This window comes from Narcine bancroftii, chromosome 5, assembly GCF_036971445.1.
Source record: "Narcine bancroftii isolate sNarBan1 chromosome 5, sNarBan1.hap1, whole genome shotgun sequence".
NCBI classification, from domain to species: Eukaryota; Metazoa; Chordata; class Chondrichthyes; order Torpediniformes; family Narcinidae; genus Narcine; species Narcine bancroftii.
The window spans coordinates 14,184,083-14,207,976 of record NC_091473.1 but is presented as its reverse complement, the minus strand read 5'-3'; the positions used below and the strand labels follow the sequence as shown (position 1 = coordinate 14,207,976).

Genomic DNA, 23,894 nt, shown 5'->3' with positions numbered 1-23,894 from the left:
TACAGGAACGTTCAAGAGAGATAGAAAAGGAAATAAAAGAAGCATAGAGAGAAGTAAGCAGCCAGCATAGAGGAGAATCCAAAACTCTCCTGCAGCCATGGAAACAGCAAATGCACCTAAGTATTCAGGACATGAGAAAAGAAGAAATGGACCATACAGCCGTTCTCTCCTGCTCTGCATTCAATCAGAAAGTGGCTGATCTTTGACCTCATTGCCAACATAATGTTTGCCTTTCTATTTGCTTGTTGTATCTGTTTGTTAACTTTCAGTGATTCTTGAGCAAGGGCCTCTGAGCGTCATGACTGAAAAACTGCACACACTTTAGACATTCAGTTTTTTTCGCACATTGTTTTCTGCGTTGTGTCCTTCCTTGCCCATCCCTAAATACCCTCTGAATCCTCCATCCTTTGCATTGTCTGTCAAGGATATATGACATTTTGTTCCCTCATCCAAGCCACTATTTCTGGTTGTGAACTGCTGGAGCTCCAGTATTGATTCTTTTGGACTCCACTGGTTATTGCCTTCCAAGCAAAAAATTGTTTGATCCACTCTCCATTTTCTATTTGCTAACCAGTCATTAATCCACACCCAAGTCTCGCTTCATATTCTCTTGTGTGGCATCTTATTAATAGCTACTAGTCTAATACACAGCATCATCATGGACAAAACAGTGGTGCAACTTCACAGTTTTGGTGACCTGGCTCCAATCCTTTGGACCTGCATGTGTGAAGCTTGCATGTTCCATTCATCCTGTGACCATGTGGGTTTCCTTCACGTGCTCCGGTTTCTTCCCACATAACAAAGACACACAGGTTGGCCATGTTAATTGACTCTTGTGTGCAGGTGAATGGTGCAATCTGGGCTGGAGGGGGGGGGGTGGGAGTTAATGGGAATGTGGGGAGAATAAAATTGGACTAGTATGGGATTAATGTAATTGGGTGCTTGATGGTCAGCACAGACTCGATGGTCTGAATGGCCTCTTTCCATTCTTCATGACTCTGACTCTACACTTTAATCCTTACTCTATTGGTTTTATCTCCAAATATTTTCAACACTTGATTGCTCTTTTATAAATTCATTTACTCTGTCTAATACTATTATTATTGTCAAAATGCCCTGTACAGTAATTCATCCTTAATGTTAGGTTGACAAGGAGTGGTGGAAACAGCCAGATCTAGAGCCCTCTGAATGACAAGGTGCATAGACTGTAAGGCAAAGTATAAGGGAGAAACCAATGTGGGTTACTGAGGGTTAATGCACCAGAAAGCTAGGAGACAATGGAACTGGAAAGGGTGGGATTAAAGCAGAGAGAGTATGAAAAAATATTGACAAATTAAGTCAAAGGAGATCCAAAGATGTATTTTTAGTAGAAAAAGATTATGAAATTAGGAAAGAGTAAGGAGGGATAATATAGAAGGTACCATTCAAATAGAGGTTCAGATTCAGATTTCAGATTTATTGTCAGAGTACATTCATGACATCACACACAAACCTGAGATTCTTCTTCTGCACATGAGAAAGAATTACCTGGAACAAAAAAATCTGTACCCGGCATATACATGTAAATAAATAAAGAACTATAAACAGACAACAAATGTAAACAAACTGACTGTGCAATACAGAGAGAATAAAAAAATCAATAAAGTGCACAAGTACAAGTCCTTAAATGAGTCCCTGATTTAGTTTGTTGTCTGATGGTGGAGGGGTAGCAGCTGTTCTTGAATCTGGCGGTGCAAGTTTTGTAACACCTATACCTATTTCCTGATGGCAGCAGCGAGAACAGAGCGTATGTTGGGTGCTGTGGATCCTTGATGATTGCTGCTGCTCTCCGACAGCAGCATTCTCTGTAGACGTTCTCGATAGTGGGGAAGGTTTTTCTTGTGATGTGCTGAGCTGGTCCACTAACTTTTGGAGGGCTTTACGCTCAGGGGTATTGGTGTCCCCAGACCAGATCATGATGCAGCTGGTCAGCACACAGGAAGGAGATCTGAGTCTATGCACATAAATGTATCAAAGTGGTTGGGTATGTTGAGAAGCAGTGACAGAAGCAGAATGGACCATAGGTTTTTCGACAAGAGACATTAGTTACAATAGTGAGGCAATCATGAAGATCTTTATAAAACCTAAGAAACAGAAGAACTAGAGGTGTTGAAATTCTCAGCAAACAAAGAGAGGTTGGAAGGACTCAATGCATCAGACAGCATCTATGGAGAAAAATGATTGAAACATTTCAGGTCACTGACTGACCATTTCTCTCCATGGATGCAGCTTGACCTGATGAGTCCTTCAAGCTTTACACTGTTTGCTTTACAAAGTGGTTTTTGCCAAATCCAGAGTTTTGTTTCTTGTACTGACATCCTCAGATGTAGAAGTGCCTGAGCTATTACACAATTCTTGGCTACATAAGTGCAGGCCATTTCTGGGGATGATAAATTGAGGGAGCTCAAGAAGGCAGCAGCTCTTGCCTCTGGCCTGGAGTGGGCTTCACGCCACAGTAACATGGCACAAAACACTGGAATCAGCAGTGAAGCCTGTAAAGCTCTGCCCATGGGAATGACATCTGTACCCCTCATCCTGGGTGAATTAGATGTGACACCATACAAGATAGCTCCTGCAGAATCCCATCTGTGGAAACACATCTTCAGTAAAAGGCTGGAAACATTCAGTAGGACTGGCTGAGAGGAAATACAGTGTCAACACTTGAAGATAGTGGTCTTCCCAAGACTAGTTGCTATTTCTTTTAACCACTGAAAACATATTGCACTGGTTACTCTGACTGCCTATTCAATAATAAATCCATTCCTTCAATTAAGTTCCTATATATGGACAAAGTTGTTTCCTTTTCATGATTAACAAGGCTTCGACCTTTTGCCTGTGAGCATGAGGACTGATCCTTTGTCAGTCCAGAGACTAGAAATCAGAATATAGTTTAACACTGTCAATATATTTAGGAAGTCTGGTACAATGGGAAGTACTACCTTTCAAAGGTGACCATCAATGAATGCTGCATCTGTCTTGTCAGTTATTTTACTGTTGAATACTCTGGCCAATATTCACACCTCAACCAGCAACCTCAGCCTTATTCTAATCCACAATTAACACACACATTACCCCTGGGCTTACTGACCGTTGGCTCAATTTTAGAAACTATGTGCTTGCTTTCAAATGTTTCCATGATCTCACATATCCAACAATACAACCTCTGACATATCCATACCCATTGGGAATTCTTATGTATTCCTGATTTTCATTCCTCTGCTATCGATAGCTGAAAATACAGCTACCTGCTCCTGGGCTCTGAAATACCCTCCCTAATCCTCTCTGACTCCTTTAAGTCATTCTTTAAATAAACCTTTTAACCATTCTCTGGTTATTCATCCTGGCATGGAGTCAAATTTTGTTTGATTGCAATCCTGTGAAACCCACGGACGATTGCATTGCAATGATGACACAATGTAAATGGATTTGTTGAAATCCTCTTGTGTGTCAATGCATGAAATATTTGTGCATGTCTCCATGTGTCTGTAAATATATGCATATATACACTCACATGCACACGTGCAAACACACACACACACACACACAAACATAATGTACATTGATAATATTTCTTTAAAGAGATAGATTTCAATCAATGGGAAAGTGGTAAGGTTGTAAACTGCTTTTATTAGCAGCCTGGTAAACAACCTCTTCCACTGGCAGAAAGATTTCCACAGCTAACAGCCTGTAAAAGCCAATTAGACTCCTATTATAGGGAGCTCAATGTATGAAAGAAGCTTCACTCTCCTGCCTTTTCAATCATTGCCATGGAGATGGTATAGTGTTCATTTTGGAACATCATTGTTGTGGAATGAATCTGGGGTGTGCAAGTTTAAAATAACAGATTTTAGCTAAATCTGAAATGCAAGCACAAACATAAACACATTGCTCTGTGATTAATGAGTCATTGCTTCACTGAATACAATATCACACATACATTACACACTGTCTCCATATGGTCCCAGTCCTGTAGTTTCCAAACTTTTATTGTCATTATTCAAATGAGTCACCAAGGATGAGGCGTCTACACCATTCAGCGACCTCCTATAGATGCTGTGAAACCTGATGAGTTCGCTTGTAAAACATTTTGTTTTAACAAGAGTGATCAAAGTTGCCTGATTGAATCCACCTCTATTCACTTTATCCCTCTGTATCTTGTCTACATTTCTTAGATCCCTATCTTCAGGGATAATATAGGGGATCTCAAAGTCTGGAAGATGGTTACAGACTTGTATATGTACTCATAAGAACTGAGCAATTCTTCTCTAGTGTAGCACATAGAAGGAAGGACTGAACCAGTAATGGTAGGCATGCGGATCACAAATCATCCTTTCGAGCCAAAAAATACTTTAGAATGAATCGGAAACACTGCAGTAAATTGTCACTTAACAAGCTCCCAGAAACAGCACTATTAATGAAGTGATCTGCTGAATGATGATTGGAGTTCAGCGGATGCTGGGTAGCTAGTGCCATGAGGTTGTTCACCTGGAAGACCAGTTAGGCCAGGATTCCAATGAACAGAAGCTCTAAAGTGTCATTCCATGTGACCCGAGAGCCAAGCCAAGGTTTCTATGAGCATGTCCTTAATTGGAGTTATTTACCCAGTATAATGCTGTTCCCACCTATTCACCAGAGTTAATCCAATGAATGGCTCTCTTTATTTCACAAGAAGTTCTCTCTGTTTTCCTCAGAACCAGGACATAACCACGAGTTAAGGGTAAGAGGGCAAAACTTTAGGAGAAATATTACTGGATGCTTCTTCACTCAGAGTGTGGTGGCAGAATGGAATGTTCTTCCGAATGAGATAGTTGCAGCAGGGTCCTTTCTGTCATTTAAGAGAAGTTGGATGTGTGCATGGAGGTGAGGGGGTTGGAGGAATATTGGCGGAGAGTGGGAGGATTGAGCTAGTGGATTTGTTTTAGTGAACCGGTGCGGACTCGAAAGGCTGACATGGCCTGTTTCCGCTCTGTCAATGGTTATATGGTTATGGTTATATGCTGCGCACTAAGTAGTTCCCTTGTTGCTGTTGATATATTTCTACAGTTGTGAGAAACCTGTTCTCTCCAAGCAGTAGAGAGATCATAGCCCTCTGTGGCACAGTGGCACAGCCAGCAAGAGGAGCTGACTCACAGCATCAGAGACTAGGTTCATTTGATTTTCATTCTACCAACACTAATCTACTGTTTATACTTTCTTTCTTTTTGGAAAATTCCATGCAGAAATGTGACAACAAACAAAAGAACCCAAGGGAAATGTAAGAAGGGGTTCCCAAACTCTTCCTCAAGGAAGTGATTTCAAGGGCGAAAATGGACATGAGATTGCTGCAGGCATAATGTTGCGGACATGGCCGTTGGGGTAAGTGCACACAATGCCAAGGAAAGAGAGTGCATCGTTTCCTTGCACATTTCAACATTGTAATTTTGTGCTGAAAATAACATCTGACAATTTCTGAGATTTCCTTTTAAAGTGAGTATTGACTTTTCCACAGATTAAGTCACAGTAGTTTTAATTTTGAAGGTCTCCCACTCAATGGGCTTAGGCTAGTAGTAATCTGGCCAGCTGTCTTCAGTGCAGTCAGTCTGGCAATTGCTCAGAAAAAAACCCAAGAAGCTGTGGCTTCCTGCTGCTACTGGGATGTTAGGTTCAGTAAATGAGAATCTAGGCTGCCAGCTTGCATTTGAATGATGCACACAAATCTGTTTTTTGTGGATGATGGGGACTCCAGAAGAATTCTTCCAATGTGATACTGGTGGAGAATTCTAAAAAGGAAATTTCTCTTCCTGCCACACAGAATATTTATGGATGAGCCAAATATGGAGGGACTACCCAATGGTAGGGTGCCAGCAGATAATCAGGTTTTTTATGCCATATTATTTGCTCCCCCTAAAACATTGCTAATACGGAGAACCAACCTCTATAAATGTGCCATCAATGATGGACAGGAGGAGGTGTTCTGGTCCATATCAATGCAGGAGGTGATTCATTGGTTAGTGATGTGTCTCTGTGTATTTATTCTTTGTTGCTGCGTAGCTAAAGCATCAAAACCAGCAGACAGTACTAGTTGGCAACATGTGTCTAAGTTCTCCTATCATGCCCTTTCACATTGTCCATTGATCTAGGGCTGATCCTTCAGGCTTTATGGCCATAATAGTGTGGTTATCCCAAGCCACAAAGAAACAGATTGTGGAGGTCAACATTTCTAATTCTGATGATAGTTCATGAGTGCCCAACTTTGAGCTAGCTGCTCTGAGTTCATTACATTTGTAGTGCCACACAATTTACTGGATGGGGCTACTAGTGTGAAGACAGAACATTGTTCTAAACATGATTGTGTGGTCATCAATTTAGACAACAGGCCTCAGATGATTGCAAGCTTGATTGAGCTGGGAACAATTTTCCCATGAAGTGAAACACAGAAGTCTGAAGACTGACATGTTTCTCCTTGCTGACATGCTATCCATGCACTGCTAGACTGAGACCACCCGCAAATTGGAGGAACAACAACTCATCTTCCGTCTGGGCATACTCCAACCGGATGGCAATTACATCGACGTCCAGTTTCCGTTAGTTCCCCTTGCTCATCTTTGTCCCAGTATCTCCTTTCCTCTAGTTCTCTCTCTCTCTCTCTCTTTCATTTCCCTCTGTCTCCTTTCACAGAGCCAAAATTAATTCTCACCTTTCCTCTTATCATATCCAATTAACACCTTTTGTTTGTTTATCTGGACTCCTTCCCCTCCCACCTTTCTCTCTCAATGTTTATTGAGTCACCCACCACCTTTTTACTTATACCTTGAAAAAGGGTTCAAGCCCAAATGCTAGTAATATATCTTTATTATAGACGCTGTGATACCTTCCAGCAATGCTGAGTTCTTCCAACATTTACTGTGTTTTTACAACAATGTTTCAATCTCTTGTTTAGTGCCTGGGTCAATGACAGCTGGTGGGTCTAATAATCTCTTTCTCTGTTTCACTATAGCTGTAATGCTTCAACTTAAAGACTTGTTTGACTATTATGGAGGGCATTTAAAAGCCCAGAGTCACATAGAGGAAAGGCTGTGGATTTCCTTCCTGGATTAGCCGCTCATGTTGGTGTTGCTCTGGCAGGTTCCTGTACATTCCTCACTGTTGATCCTCTGGCTTGACAGTAAAGGTGGTGCGAGGAGTACGCAAACAAGGAGGTTACAGCTCCAAATATTGAGCTCCAAACTGCCTCTGACAATATTTTTCCGAATAACTGGTTAACAAATTTAAACTCTAGAGTTCCTATGGTGGGATTTGAACCAGATCTATTGTCCAGCTCTCTGTATTTAAGGATTACTAATCCAGTAATTCATCCATCCCCTTTTTGCCCCTGCCCTGCTCCCCTACCCCCCCCCCACCCATCCTAACCAAGTAAAAACACAAAATATGGTCCTTGCTCTTTAATAAAACTGGCTTCATACTGGCCCTGTGTTCTAAACGAAAAGAGTTCAGATAGTCCAGTCTCAAAATCCACTCAGAATAAGGTGCAGCACCTTCTGAGACATAACTAAATTTATTGTTGTGTTCTCTCAGATGTTTCTCACATATTGTTTATGATCGTTGTAAAATGAGCATGGTTCTAGTGTTCATGGTGCTCCTGGGATAAATTTTGCCCCAGAAAAGTGCTTGTATTTGCTTCAGTCAGTAGTGGAGCTCATCACTGCCATCATGACTCTTGCCTATCCACCTCCATTTCCCAGAGATAACACCCTTCACTGCTTCCTCATTGTAATGTTGGTTCAATTCATTCACTGCTGAGCTAGCTGCAGCTCTGCCATTGGATATTCTGTACTCAGTATAAACCATCTCAGATGCATTTATATTAGACTTTTAATACAACAAGGGCACAAAGAGACCCCTGAAGGATGTAGAAAATAAATAAAATAGATTACTAGAAAGAAACAGTATCAACAAGGTAAGTTGGGAAAGGTGGGAATGTGATAGAATAATGGAGGGAGAGAGGTTGAACGAGTATAATGGAAAGATGTTTGGTGGGAAAGGGATGTGGTAGAAGAACGGATCTGGGAGAGGAAGGATGTGGTGCAAGGGAGGGTAATGGAGGAAAAATGTGGGAGAATGAAATGTAAAAGAGGGACGTAGAGGGTGTGGGAGAACATAGGAAGGAGGGAGGAGGAATGTGGAGGAAGGGAGGGAGATGCAATGTAGAAGAATGACAGAGGGAGGGAGGAAGAAGAAGAAGGAGTGTGAGGGGAATAGAGAGAGGAAGGGAGGATTGTGGGGAAGAAGGAGATAGGAAGGGGATGGTGAACAAAGGAAGGAGAATTATGGGGAATATCCTCCACTTGCTTTGGTGAGGGAAGCTCCATCCAGAATGCTGAACCTCTACACCATGTGATTAGTGCCAGATTGGGGTGCAGGAGCTGGAGTGTGTGTCACTTTCTACCGACACTCCAAAATACACTGTTTCACCTGCCCAGGGAGACCACTTACTCCACATTTCCCTTTGCCCACTCTACACCCCATATTTGACAAATATCGCTTTTCCTGCCTGTCTCCTAGCCCATAATTCTGGAACTTCCAAAAATTTGTTGGATTGCCCTGATAACCTGCTGGTAACAGCTCACACCAAATTCCCAATGCCACATTCAGTGAAGGAAACAAAGAGTAAACAGAAGTTGAAACTGGGGTTTGAAAAGATATGTGGATCTGAATGTTAGAAGCAGTCAGATCTCTCCCTCCTTCCCTGAGGCTTTTATGTCTTTATTTGATATTGTTTGGAGCAGCATGGAGAGAAGGCACTATGACACAGCTGGTGGAGCCATTGCTTCCCTACTCTGGAGACCCCCAAGTTCAATCGTGACCTCAGGCACGACCATGAGGAGTTTTCACATTTTCCCTGAAATTACGTAGATTTTTTGCACATCCATCAGCTTTCTCTCACATCTCAATGTGTGGGTTGATAGGCTAATTGGCCATTGCAAATTGCCCCTGGTGTGCAGATGAGTAGTAGAATCTAAGGAGTTGATGGGAATGTGAGGAGAAAAGGGGAACTTAATGAGGTGATAGGACTGTGTGGTCTAGCAGAGATTTGTTGGGCTGAGTAGTCTCCTGTGTTGAAAAATAAACTGGAATAAAGAGGAAGTCTTCCTCCCTCTCCTTGAGAGATTGGAGTGATGCACTAAACAGTGGGAAGGACAAGCTAAGATTGACTGTTTGGCTTTACTTTCCATTGTGGATCGATCCATGAGGCTGGTGAGTATCTGGAACAATAGCAGAGGCAGTGATAAAAGTGGGCACAATAACCTCATTAAATGACATTTACTCAGTTATATGGATAGAGGGATATGGGCCAAAAGTAGGCAAACAAGATCAGCTCCAGAAGATAACATAGGTGACATGGATTCTATGTTGTATGGCTCCTTGAGTGTGAGCGGTTCTATTCATTGAAGGACTCCACAAGGAGTTTGGAGCAATTAAGAACTCTGAGGTGACAGTGTAGCAAGCTTCCACTATGCAACTCATAGATGTAGATCATGTGTCTGGATTCTGGACCCACAATCCTACTTCACAGGCAGACAAGGTTGTTCAGTCTTTTCCAGTGATTAAAAAGCTCATCTCTATTACTACTTTATTTATCTTCCTCTTTATTCCAGTTTATTTTTCAACACAGGAGACTACTCAGCCCAACAAATTTCTGCTAGACCCCTTTTCTCCTCACATTCCCATCAACTCCTTAGATTCTACTACTCATCTGCGCACCAGGGGCAATTTGCAATGGCCAATTAACCTATCAACCCACACATTGAGATGTGAGAGAAAGCTGATAGATGTGCAAAAAATCTATGTAATTTCAGGGAAAATGTGAAAACTCCTCATGGTCGTGCCTGAGGTCACGATTGAACTTGGGGGTCTCCAGAGTAGGGAAGCAATGGCTCCACCAGCTGTGTCATAGTGCCTTCTGTCCATGCTGCTCCAAACAATTTCAAATAAAGACATAAAAACCTCAGGCTGATTATTTTTTGTTGACCTAAATAACGTAAGTTTTAGAAAAGGAATTAGCTTCAGCAAACTGAATAATTATTAAATTATATCTGCTTAAAGTCTGCACAGAGTGAAATGTATTACCATAGCAACTCACAAAACCTGGCTCCAGATTGGCCACAGATTGATTGATTTGGCTACTTGAATGAAACCAAATAGAATCCTAGGAGGATCTTGAATGAATTATTTCTTGGTCCCGTCAATGCAGCTGTTAAATCAGTGATTCAGAATGAAAAGAATCATAAAGCAAACTTTGGAAAGGAATCTCCCACCCCAAGGTTTTCTACTTGGCTGCAGTCATCTGCACTGTTCTCAAAGAGCTGAAGGAGAAAATAGCATGTTACTCGCTTTTCATATCCATCAAGAAAAGCCCTAGTAGACAGAACCAAGATGGTTGATTAGGGTCCTATAGTCTTTATTGGAGAATCAGCAAACATTCTTTTATTGAAATAAAAGCAATTTCGATGGTTTAAATATGTAATTCTAGATTCCAGTTCCCAATATTTAATAATTTATTTCCTGAATATATGTTGCATGTCTTTAGGAAAAGGAACCAATAAAATCATATTTAGACTTAATAGTGTGGAGATGTGAAGCAACAGCTTCAAGTGAAAGGCTCATAACATTGTCTGCTCTTCGTCCCTACACTGGCAAGATCAGGAAGGGATGGAACTAGAGAAAACTTGTGTTACCAAACTAGAAATTTAGCAAACATTGGGGAGATATAATAAGCAACATGTCAGCTAAAGATAAGATTATGAACAAACACAACACATCAAGAGCAACTATAAAGTTTTTTTTTTAAACGGAAAGATTAGCAAAGGAGCAGGAACATGGATATGTCGAAGACAGCATAAATGATGACAAGGAAGTAACAAACACCTAATCAATACTGTTTAATCTTCCAATCAGAAAAAAAGAAAGAAAAAAAGTGATATATGAAATGTTAAAAATGCCAGGGGTTGGGAGAGGTGGAGATGGGATTATAGGTGTAAATGCAATGTTAATAAATGCCAGGAAGCATTGGACTATGGGACCAGACAATATTCTGTCTGTAGTGCTGAATCTTGCTCCACTGTGCAAGTTCAATTTCGAGTTTATTATCATCTCTTTGTATGCTACCAGACGAAATAACATTTCTCTAACAAGGTGCACCCATATACTTGAACAATACATTTTTCACAAATTCAGAAAATGATAATCACAAACACACATAAAGATATAATAAAAAATATGTGTGACTAATTTACTCAGTTTCATAATGGGACCTAAGATTACAGGATACTGTTCATCAATCTCATAGCCTGCAGGAAAAAGCTATTTCCCAGCCTGGCAGTTCTAATTTTGATGCTCCTGTACCTCCTTCTTGATGGTAGTGGGTCATAGGTCCTTTGTGATGCATGTAGGGCCCTCTTTGGCCAGTGCTCCTGGTGAATGTCACCAATTTAGGAAAGAGAGACTCCAGTGATCTTCTCGGCCATTTTATGATCCACTGATTTGACTTCTGGTCCAATGCTTTGCAGCTATCGTACCACACAATGATGTAGCCAGACAGGACATACTCAAGTGTGCTCCTGTAAAATGCTGTCAAGATGTACAAAACTATATAGCTTCAATACTGGTACATGTCCAAAGATGAAGCAGAGTGATGAATTGCCCGCGAGCATCTTGCCCAAAAAAATTCTAAACCAGTTACTGGGTACCCACAACCACTCAGCTCCAGACTTCATCACAGCCTTAATTCAAACAAAGAAATTGATTACTGAGGTAGCATTAACAAGGTCTTTGAATGGGTGTGGCATCAAGGGATCCTTGTACAGTTGAATTCAGAGCAAAATGCACTGTTTCCAGAGTCATACCCCACACAAAGATAAAGGGTTGTACTAGAATTTAATCATCTCAGTCATGGAACATTATTAGTCAATGCTGTATCAGTGGTGCATTTTTATAGTTATACACATAAGGCAGAGGACACAGTGACAACATATATATAGAAAGTTCCTTGTTGTTGGAATTACAATAAATACCCTTTCTTAAAGTTTTTATATCCTTTAACTTATTGTAAGAAGAAGTCTACCACTATTTCAATTATAATCACTATACATATGGAAATTTTTAAAGTAAAAATATTTAAAAAACAAAAAAGGAACTTGTCAAAATGCCATCTATTTCAATTAAGAGATGAGGCTGAAGGCGTAGAGATATACAGGATTTGGGGATAAATTAGTGATGTGCTAATTTGTAGTTCTGGATATGTCTCTGGAGATTTTGGATTGGAACACAGAAACCAGGTAACTACAAACCAACCACTTAAGCATGCATTGTGGGAAAATGACTGTAAAGAACAGACACTGTCCTGGACAAGTATGAGCTGCTTGGGGAGAGTAAGCATGGATCTGTGCGAGAGGTTATGACTGATAGGGTCGTTAATAATAACTTATTGAGTGTAACCAGGACCTCATTACTGGGAATGTTCACCTGGGAGAATATTAGTTCAGAATCAGAATCATGTGTCACAAAATTTGTTATTTTTGGACAGTTATTGTGTATTACAGGTGCAAAAATTGCTATAAATTACATTTCCATAAATACACCATTTAATAAATAAATAAATTCATGCAAAAGAAGAGAAAAAAAAGAGAGGTTGTGTCTATGGTTCATTTTCTATTCAGAAACCTACCTTGCTGCGGACAAGAATACAATCAACTGAACAAACTATCTGAATGCATCTGGAACCCTTGGAACCTCTGACAACCACAATACGAAGCAGTATCTTTAAAGGAAATGGAAGCATAGAATGAGTAATCAGGAACACTAAGCTGCCCCTCTATAAGCTTTGATTGAGTAATAACCAGAACAGATCTGACACATGATACAGTAGTGAGACCTTCACAGTGCCGGACACCAAGGTTTAATCCTCATGTTTGGTATTGTGTGTGTGGACATTCTCCCTGTGACCAGCATGGATTTCTTCCAAGTGCTCCAATTTCCTCCCCAATGCAATGCTGGTAGCTTAATTGGTCAATATAAATTGATAATAATTTATCCCCAAATCCTGTAGGTTAGTAATTATCTAGGAGGAGTAAATGAGGATGTGGGTCGAAGAAGAAAAATGGAGTTAAAATTGGATCAGTGTAAATGTGTGGTTGATGGTCTGCACAAGCTCAGTGGGCTGAATGGCCTGCTTCCATGTTGCGTTTCTCTAGGATTCATGACTACGATTTCATCATATTCCATGAGTCAATCAATGCCTTCAATTTATCTGCTTTACACTTGCACCACTGCATTCTCTTAAACACTCCTTTTTGTCTATTTTCTCATTTTTTTGACCTGCCTTCCACTCACTCTCACTAAATTTTCTGCTTTCCAATTCCAGTTCTGTTCTTCCAGCTACAAACCCTAATGTGGGAAAATGTGAAGTTGTCCATTTAAAAAAAAATCTTTATCTAAAAGTCGAGAGATTTTGGAGCTTGGAGATGCAGAGGGACCTGGGTGTTTTATTGCATGATTCATCAAAGATAGCATGCAGTGCATTGGAAAGCTACCTAATGTTATTGCTTATTGTGAAGGGAATTAAATATAAATAAAGATAAGGCTTCAGCTGGATAGGGTATTAGTGAGACTACACCTGGTGTATGTGTTTATTTCAAGAAGGAAAGGAAATAGTGCAGGGAAAGTTTACTTGACTAATACTAGAATAGATAAATGTTCTTATAAGAAGAGGCTAGAAAGACAGTCTAAGCTTGTATTTGCTAGAGTTTAGAAGGCTGACGGACCCACTCAGGCTGCGGGCTTTTGGCGACTTACATTCGAAGGCCTCACATAGGCTGCAGGTTGCTGGCGTCTTGTGATCAAAGGACCCACATAGGCTGTGGGTTGCTGGAGACTGGCTCATAGGAACCAGGAATTGGAAATGGGATTCGCGAGGGCGCTGAGGGCTAGAAGGGCACCCAAAGGCCCTCGGGGGCTAAAAGCTTCCCAGTCATAATGGAGGTTTGGATCTGGAGCTCTGGTTGCCAATGGATCGAACTGTGGCTGCAGAGGTTGCGGGAGCGCTGGAGGAGAATCCATGGACACTCAATATTTCTGAAGGGACTCTCTTTTGCTTCTCTTAATGTTAGGGACATTTTTTGGTTGGTCTTACAGCAGGCAAAAGGGAATTTTGTGTAATATTACATTTTCAGTATTATTACATGTCAATAAAAGGAATTTTGAATCTTAAGACATGATGATTGAAATATACAAGATCAAGGAAGGCCTTGACAGGATGGATGCGGAGAGAGAATCTAGAATTAGGAGTCACTGTTTAAAAATAAAGGCTTGTTACAAGGGATGAGGTGAATATTTTTCTCTCTCAGAGAGTTGGTTGGAACTCAAAGGGCAAGTAAGCAAAGTTTTTCAATATTTTTAAGGCAGAAGGAGATAAATATTTGATTATAAAGGGGAGAAATGTTACCAGGGTAGGTGGGAATGCAATTGAGGTGACAATCAGATCCACCATGATCTTATGGAGTGGTGGAGTGGATCTGAGGGGCTACATAGCCTCTTTCTGATCCCAATTTGTATGTTAGTAAGTTTGCACCTGCCAATGTTGAATCTCAGTGGCATTCACCAGGGTTTGTTTCATATAAATGTTTCGTATAAACCCAATCTCTGGCATCAACTAAATGATACAAGCAAATTAAAGAGAGAGAGATGCACCTGCTAACCCACATAGAGGAATAGAATATGATGAGGTAGAAAAATAGAATTTCTTTTAAAATATTGGCCTGTAAAGTGGATGCAAGTAGCCTATGGCAATATATTATGCATTGTGCACAATGAGACACAGACATTAAACATAAAGCAATGTGTTTAAGTGCACCAGATATTACATTTTAAAATAGATCCTATGTATGCAATTACCGTTAAATGTTTTAAATAAATGGTAAAATTAAATTACAACTTTCAAGGAGATGATGCCAAGTGAACTTAAATCTGCACTTTCAATATTTTTTGATGAATTGCATAAAAATAATTTTTCTCTATTTATCTCCCTTTTCCTCTTGAACATGGGACAAATTCTATAATCATGCAGCCTGTGGCCTGCTCTGTGGGTCGACACAGCAAATGGCTGTCAAATACAATGATCGGGTAGACAGCATGCGGGATGAGACGTCCGCTCCCATAGACCACAGGAATAGTGGTTGAATCGACCAATTACCCCAGCAGATCGCAGGGGGTCCAATCTAGGCCTGCACATCCAGGACAGCCAATCAACAGCCGGCCTCGCTCAAGCCATGCCCCAGTGGTGACGCGGCCAACTGCCTATAAAAGGCAGAGCTACAGCCCAATAAAGCCAGGTCAATTACAATCCCTTGGTGTGCGAGTCTTTTTCTTTCAACCTTGAGCTGGAGGAATAGCCTACAATCAATGCCGTAGTGTTGAAGCTGCCAGGCCTCCGGATATTGCAACCATGGGTGTGGTTCCAACAGGCCAAGGTGCAGTTTGCCATTTGCCAGATCTCCGCAGACGACATGCGCTGCTATCACATGGTCAGCGCCTTTGATTAAGACACTGCAGTCCACATCATCAACCTCCTCCAGCAACCCCTGGAGCAAGGGAAATAAGTGGCCATCAAGGAGCTATTAACCTGCACTTTCAGGCTCTCGATGTGCGAGAGCGCGGTCCAACTTCTGCACATTGACGCTTTGGGGGACAGGTATGCTTCCGCCCTCATGTGCAACATGCTCGCTCTCAATGATGGCAAAAATTCTTGCCTGCTGTTCCAGTAGATCTTCCTGGAGTGGCTGCCTGAAGAGATCTGGCTGCTCATCACAGAGGAAGAATTCAATGACCCCAGGAGGGTGGCTGCCTGAGCAGACGTGCTATGGGTGGCAAAGAGGCTCACCGCGTTTTACTCAAACAGGTGACAGTATCTCATCAGCAATGCCCAGCCAGGAAGTTTGCTGACCGACCATCAGACTTACTGTCCGACTGACTAACCACCCAAGCGATGCACCCCACTGGTGAGCAGTTCTGTTTCTATCATCAATTATGGGGTTCTGAGGCTTGTTGATGCCGCTCACCCTGCGCATTCCAGGGAAACGCCAAAGCCGACCGTTGTTGATGGCTCCAACAACTGGCCAACTACATAGCCTCCTCCACATCCAAGACTCCCTGTCAGGCCGATGTTTCTTGGTGGATACCGGGGCACAGTACAACGCCCTCCCCCTCCGCTCCCCCATCTGGCCTAGAGGCTCACAGCGGCAAGGTAGGCCAAGAGCTTTGAGCAGCAAATGGCTCCAACATTTGGACATTTGACACCCATACAATTCCCCTCTGCTTTGGGGACAGAGAATTCACCTGGAAGTTTACGGTGGTGGCTGTACAACAACCGTTATTGGGTGTCAATTTCCTGAGAGCCAACTTGCTATTGGTGGACATTAAGAGGCGTTAGTTGGTACATGCCCAGACATTTCAGATACCCTCGTTCAAGGGCACCAAATTTACTAACCCCTTCTGAACTCGTGAGTACTGCCGATAATGAATTTGTGGAATTCCCCTCCATCACTACACCCCATTTCAACTCAGTGGAATCTAAATGGGGGTGAGACACCAAATTATTACAGAGGTCTCTCCCCTCCATTCCAGGGTGCAGCATATCTCCCCCCCCACCCCACCCCAAGAAACTCAACCTGGTGAGAGAAGAGATTTCAAAGATGGAGTAACTTGGCATTGTGTGGCACTCTAGTAGCCCATGGGCCTCCCCCCTCCATTTGATAGCTAAGGCAGCTGGAGGTTCGAGGCCGTGTGCAGACTACCACTGCCTTAACGAGGCCACCATGCCTGACAGATATCCCGTGCCCCATATCCAGGACTTCACTGCTAATCTGCAAGGGGCACAGATATTCTCTAAAGTGGACCTCATCAGGGGTTATCATCAGATCCCAGTTCACCCCTATGACATTCCCAAATCTGCCATCATAACCCCCTTTGGATTGTTTGAATTTCTCCACATGCCATTCGGGCTGAAAAACATGACTCAGACTTTCCAGAGGTTGATGGATGCAGTGGGCCGGGATCTGCACTTCGTCTTCGTCTACCTCAATGACATTTTAATAGCCAGCCACATCCATTCTAGCATGCCACTCACTTAAGACTATTGTTCTCCAGGCTAAGTGAGCTCGATTTAACCATTAATCCAGCCAAATGCTAGTTTGGCCGAGAGACGATTGATTCCCTGGGCCATTGCATTGACTAACATGGGTTGAGGCCGTTACCCATCAAAGTGGAAGCTATTAGTTCTTTCCCCAGACCATTGACCATGAAGGGACTGCAAGAGTTCACAGATGTGGTCAATTTTTATTATCGCTTCATACCTGCAATGGCCCACATCATGAGTCTGCTATTTCCCCTCATGGCAGGGCCCAGTAAAGACATTCAATGGGCACAGGATGCAACCAAAGCTTTCCAAGCAACCAAAGCCGCCCTAACCAAAGTCACCCTCCTTGTGCATCTGAGAACAGATACCCCAATCGCCCTTACAACACAACAGTCAGTACTTGAGCAACTGGTTAACAAACAGTGGCAGCTACTGGCCTTTTTAAATAAGTTTCTCAGGCCACCGGAGTTCAGGTACAATGCATTTAATAGGGAGCTGTTAGTGTTAATCCTGGCAATTTGGCATCTCCATTGTTTCCTGGAGGGCAGGGTTCAAAATTTACACAGACTACAAACCGTTTACCTTTGCTTTCACCAAGGTGTCAGTCCCATGGTTAGCCAGGCAACAGCGGCACCTGTCCTACATATCTGAATTTTCAACAGATATACTGGCAAGTCCATTGTGGTAGCTGATGCCCTATATCCTACCTGGCTATCCTAGCAGTGCACGACCCTGCCTGGGTATTGACTATGTGGACCCTGACATATTGGTGTACTGGACAGCACTTACTGGCCAGTAACTGGAAGACATCCAGATCGCCTCAACTGGTAAACTGTGCCCCATCATTCTGGACTCATGGAGGAAGCGGGTTTTTGATTCGGTCCATAATTTAGCTAACCCCGCTAACAGGACTACAGTTAAAATGGTGGCCAACAGGTCACTCAGTGGGCCAAAACATGTACCAGGCATCCAAGATCCAGTCCCTCCATAGCCATTTGAACAGCACACCATTGTTTCAGCCACGTGCACATAGACATTGTGGGGTCCCTACCAATATCTAGAGGTGCACATTATCTGTTGACCACGGCTAGATGGTCAGAGGTCATACCACTACCTGAAATCTCTACAGAGGTGTGTGCACGGGCATTACTGAACACCCAGGTGGCACTTTTGGGGTACCCGAATACTTAATATCTGATGGGGGGCCTAATTCATTTCCAGCCTGTGGACTGCCTTAGCAAATGCCTTGGGAATTCAACTCCATCACACCACAGGATACCACCTGCAGGCCAATGTGTTGGTGGAGCTGTTCCACAAGCACCTGAAGACAGCTCTGATGGCCCAACTCACTGGACTGAACTGGGCCAACGAACTCCCTTGGGTCCTGCTAGCTATCTGCACCACCCCAAAAGAGGATCTTGAGGCATCCTCTGCCGAGTTGGTCTATGGCACACCTCTAGTCGTCCTGGGTGAATTCGTGGTGGCTTCCAAGGACTTGATGGAGCTCCTGGCAGCCACATTGTCTCAACTGTGTGAGTGCCTGGGCTCACTGGCCCCATTTAAGCCCAGAGCTCACAGGCAAGCCAGCACTTTTGCCCCAAAGAATTTTGCAGACTGTCACTACATTTTCATCTGACGCAGGGTCCACCAGCTACCTCTTCAATGGTCTTATGAAGGGCTATACTACGTCATCAGTTATTGGTGGCAGGGAAGAGACCTTCAAGCACAACCCGCTGAAACTCGCCCACTTGGACATTAACCATTTAGTTGCTCATCCAACCCCACGGTGCAGGGGTCGGCCACCAAAAGACAGTACTCCTATCGCTGGTTCTTCTGGGGGGGGGGTTTGTGTAGTGCCCCACAGCCCACTCCGTGGGCCAACACAGCAAACGGCTGTCGAATACGATGATCGGTTAGGCACGCAGAATGTGACGCCCGCTCCCATGGGCCACAGAAATAGCGAATTAATTGACCAATCATCACCAGCAGATCACAGGGGGTCCAAACCGGGCCCCACATCTGGGACAGCCAATCAGCAGCTGGCCTCGCTCAAGCCATGCCCCAGTGGTGACATGGCCGGCTGCCTATAAAAGGCAGAGCAGCAGCCCAATAAAGCCAGCGTCAATTACACTCCCTTAGTGTGTAGTGCTCTTTCAACCTTGAGCTATAACCAGCTTCTTTGGCTTGGCTTCGCGGACGAAGATTTATGGAGGGGGTAAATGTCCACGTCAGCTGCAGGCTCGTTTGTGGCTGACAAGTCCGATGCGGGACAGGCAGACACGGTTGCAGCGGTTGCAGGGTAAAATTGGTTGGTTGGGGTTGGGTGTTGGGTTTTTCCTCCTTTGCCTTTTGTCAGTGAGGTGGGCTCTGCGTCTTCTTCAAAGGAGGTTGCTGCCCACCAAACTGTGAGGCGCCAAGATGCACGGTTTGAGGCAATATCAGCCCACTGGCGGTGATCCCCAATGTGGCAGGTACCAAGAGATTTCTTTAGGCAGTCCTTGTACCTTTTCTTTGGTGTACCTCTGTCACGGTGGCCAGTGGAGAGCTCGTCATATAACATAATCTTGGGAAGGCGATGGTCCTCCATTCTGGAGACGTGACCCACCCAGTGCAGCTGGATCTTCAGCAGCGTGGACTCAATGCCAGTCATACATTTCACACTAAACGTAATCCTGTCCTCTTACACTGTTCCTGTACCCTTTCCTCAGACCTGCTGAAGGTTTTCGGTTTGAAACGTCAACCATTCTGTTTAGGCTTGACTACAGGTGCTATGAACAGTGTCCTCCCCCCACCCCGGGAATTAAGGACCCAGCCACACTTTTGCTATTCTAATCAGGTGTGTCATCCGACTGTATCTCAGCATCAGCCTGGGACTCTCCAGCAAAGGAAATCAGCTTATCTCTGTTTATTTAATCCTTTACCACTTGGAATGGAACACAGAAGAGTTAGTCAGAGCTGACAGGTGATTTTCCAAACTATGGGAGATATACAATGTGACATGAAAAATGTTAATATGCTGCTACATATTAATGCAGAGTGTTCATGTTAGTATGTCCTTCAGATGACTGTGTAAGTTATTTATTTCTGACACTGACAGGAAGATCAATGTGGCTAGATCAGATCATCCAGCTTCTGAGGAATGCTTCAACACATCCGGTTCTAGTTTTTCAAGTGCTTAATGTCCTGAGATCTTTCTCAGCTAAGGGATTCAATCAAAAGACATGAAAAAGTGCTTCTCTGTGGTATCTCTCATCTTGAAGAACATGAGAAATAAATGCAAGATTTGGGCTTACAGCCCTTGGTGTCTGCACCACCATTCAGTAAGACCATGGATGATCTTTTGCTTCAGTGCCACTTTCATGTATTTCTGATTCCGTTAATATTAAAAAAATCTGTTAAATGGAGTCAAAATCATACAGCTTTGAAACAGGCTATTCGGCCCACCATCTCCATCCATCCCTATTAATCCATTCTTCTAGTATTTGTCCCATAGTTTTCAATGCTTGGGAGATTCAAACACTTTTAAATTTAAATTTTATTTACAGCATGATAAAAGTTGATTCTGGACATTTAAACCCATGCCACCCAATTACACCCAAATTAACCTACAATCCAGTATGTTTTTGGAAGGTGGGAGGAAACTGGAGCACAAGGGAAAACCCATGCAGGTCACAGGGAGATCTTAGAAATTTCTTATAGACAGCACAGGATTCTAACCTAGGTTACTGGTGCTGTTATAGCATTGCTATTGGGAAGTCAAATACATAATTCCCTGAAAGTGACATCACAAGTAGAAAGGGTTGTAAAGAAAGCTTTTGGCATATTGGTCTTCAAAAATCAAAGTATCGAGTATAGGAGTTGGGATATTCTGTGAAGTTTTGGTCACCTAACGACAAGAAAGATATCAATAAGATTGAAAGAGTGCAGAGAAAATTTGCTAGGATGTTGCCTAAACTCTAGGAACTGGGTTACAGGAAAATGTTAAACAGATTAGAACCTTTTTATCCCTGGAGAATAGAAGAATGAGGAGAGATTTGATAGAGGTATTTAAAATTATGAGGGGGATAGAGTAAATGTTGGTAGGCTATTTCCACTGAAAGAAGGTGAGATACAAACCAGAGGACATGGGTTAAGGGTGAAAGGGGAAAAGATTAGGGGGAACATTCAGGGGAACTTCTTCACACAGAGAGTGTTGCCAATTGAAGTGACGACTGTGGGCTCAGTTTTAATATTTAAGATAAATTTGGACAGGTACATGGATGGGAGGGGTGTGGGGGGCTCTGGACTAAGTGCAGGTCTGTGGGACTAGGCAGTAAAATAGTTTGGCACTGACTAGAAGGCCAAAGGGTCTGTTTCTGTGCTGTAATGTTCTATGGTTCTATTTTACTATGTGGTGTTCAGTTTTTCAGGTGGCTTGATACACAGCATGTTCCTACTCAGGCCCATTGAGAAACATTTGGGGCTTCCCTGATCTCTGTCTCTCAACAACTCTGTCCCACCTCAGCATCACCCTGCCCTGAGTTTGAGCCCCAACACTGTTGTTTTCTGTTGGATTTGGGCACAAAACTGAACTGATAATGTCAATCATGACGGTGCGAAAGAAGAGCAGTGTGAGCTGACTCAATAACTATTGCTCAGTAGCACTAACTTCTACTGTAATGAAATGCTTTGAGAAGTTGGTCATGGCCAGAATTAACACATACCTAAGCAAAGGACTGTGATTGTTAATGGAGAAGGGTTCAGAGAGCTCATTGCTGTATCTGACCCGACCTTGTTGGTTTTCGTGCAGTTGGATAACCATGTTGAGGAACTTTGGGGGGCATCCGAGGTGCTCTAGTATTTGCCAAAGCCCTTTCCTGGTCACGGTGTCGAAGGCTTTGGTGAGGTCAACAAAGGTGATGTAGAGTCCTTTGTTTTGTTCTCTGCACTTTTCTTGGAGCTGTCTGAGGGCAAAGACCATATCAATAGTTCCTCTGTTTGTGCGAAAGCCTCACCAAAGCCTTCGACACCGTGAGCAGGAAAGGGCTTTGGCAAATACTAGAGCACCTCGGATGCCCCCCAAAGTTCCTCAACACGGTTATCCAACTGCACGAAAACCAACAAGCTCTGGTCAGATACAGCAATGAGCTCTCTGAACCCTTCTCCATTGACAATGGCATGAAGCAAGGCTGTGTCCTCGCACCAACCCTCTTTTCAATCTTCTTCAGCATGATGCTGAACCAAGCATGAAAGACCTCATCAATGAAGACACTGTTTACATCCGGTACCGCACGGATGGCAGTCTCTTCAATCTAAGGCGCCTGCAAGCTCATACCAAATCACAAGAGCAACCTATCCGTGAACTACTCTTTGCAGACGATGCCGCTTTAGTTGCCCATTCAGAGCCAGCTCTTCAGCGCTTGACGTCCTGTTTTGCGGAAACTGCCAAAATGTTTGGCCTGGAAGTCAGCCTGAAGAAAACTGAGGTCCTCCATCAGCCAGCTCCCCACCATGACTACCAGCCCCCCCACATCTCCATCGGGCACACAAAACTCAAAACGGTCAACTAGTTTACCTATCTCGGCTGCACCATTTCATCAGATGCAAGGATCGACAACGAGATAGACAACAGACTCGCCAAGGCAAATAGCGCCTTTGGAAGAGTACACAAAAGAGTCTGGAAAAACAACCAACTGAAAAACCTCACAAAGATTAGCATATACAGAGCCGTTGTCATACCCACACTCCTGTTCGGCTCCGAATCATGGGTCCTCTACTGGCATCACCTACAGCTTCTAGAACGCTTCCACCAGCGTTGTCTCTGCTCCATCCTCAACATTCATTGGAGCGACTTTATCCCTAACATCGAAGTATTCAAGATGGCAGAGGCCGACAGCATCGAATCCACGCTGTTGAAGATCCAACTGCGCTGGGTAGGTCACGTCTCCAGAATGGAGGACCATCGCCTTCCCAAGATCGTGTTATATGCCGAGCTCTCCACTGGCCACCGAGACAGAGGTGCACCAAAGAAGAGGTGCAAGGACTGCCTAAAGAAATCTCTTGGTGCCTGCCACATTGACCACCGCCAGTGGGCTGATATCGCCTCAAGCGTGCATCTTGGCGCCTCACAGTTCAGCGGGCAGCAACCTCCTTTGAAGAAGACCGCAGAGCCCACCTCACTGACAAAAGACAAAGGAGGAAAAACCCAACACCCAACCCCAACCAACAAATTTTTCCCTGCAACCGCTGCAACCGTGTCTGCCTGTCCTGCATCGGACTTGTCAGCCACAAACGAGCCTGCAGCTGACGTGGACATTTACCCCTCCATAAATCTTCGTCCGCGAAGCCAAGCCAAAGAAGCAAAGGACTGGACCCAGTGCAATTTGCCTGTCGTCACAACTGCTCAACAGCAGACACAATATTGCTGGCTCTTCTCTCGGCTCTGAATCACCTCAAAAACAGCAACTCATACATAAGGCTGTTCTTCAGAGACTCGAGCTCAGCCTTCAACACCATTATTCCCTCAAGAAGCTCCAAACCCTGGGCCTCTGCACCCCACTCTGAAACCGGATCCTTGACTTCCTCATTGGAAGACCACAGTCAGTATGAATTGGAAACAATAGTTCATCCTTACTAGGTGCACCTCAAGGATGCGTGCTTAGCCCACTGCTCTATTCACTGTACACCTATGACTGTGTGGCTAGGCATA

The 23,894-nt window shown here is 43.4% G+C and overlaps 1 protein-coding gene across 3 annotated transcripts in view; it reads left to right on the top strand.

Annotated features, from left to right (window-relative positions):
- parp3 (poly (ADP-ribose) polymerase family, member 3) overlaps positions 1 to 15,343 on the top strand; it is a 158,145-nt gene extending 142,802 nt beyond the window's left edge. Inside the window, exons 12-13 of one of the 3 annotated variants that reach the window (XR_011357340.1) lie at positions 5,259 to 5,394; positions 15,140 to 15,225. Coding sequence is in view for 2 of the 3 variants with exons in the window: in XM_069936855.1 (XP_069792956.1) it covers positions 15,140 to 15,252 (113 nt within the window). In the remaining variant the exon portion in view is untranslated. Of the gene's footprint in view, positions 1 to 5; positions 218 to 5,258; positions 5,395 to 15,139 lie in introns of those variants that run through there. The other 2 variants (XM_069936855.1, XM_069936856.1) reach the window with 2 other exon arrangements.
- Positions 15,344 to 23,894: the final 8,551 nt, after the last annotated feature.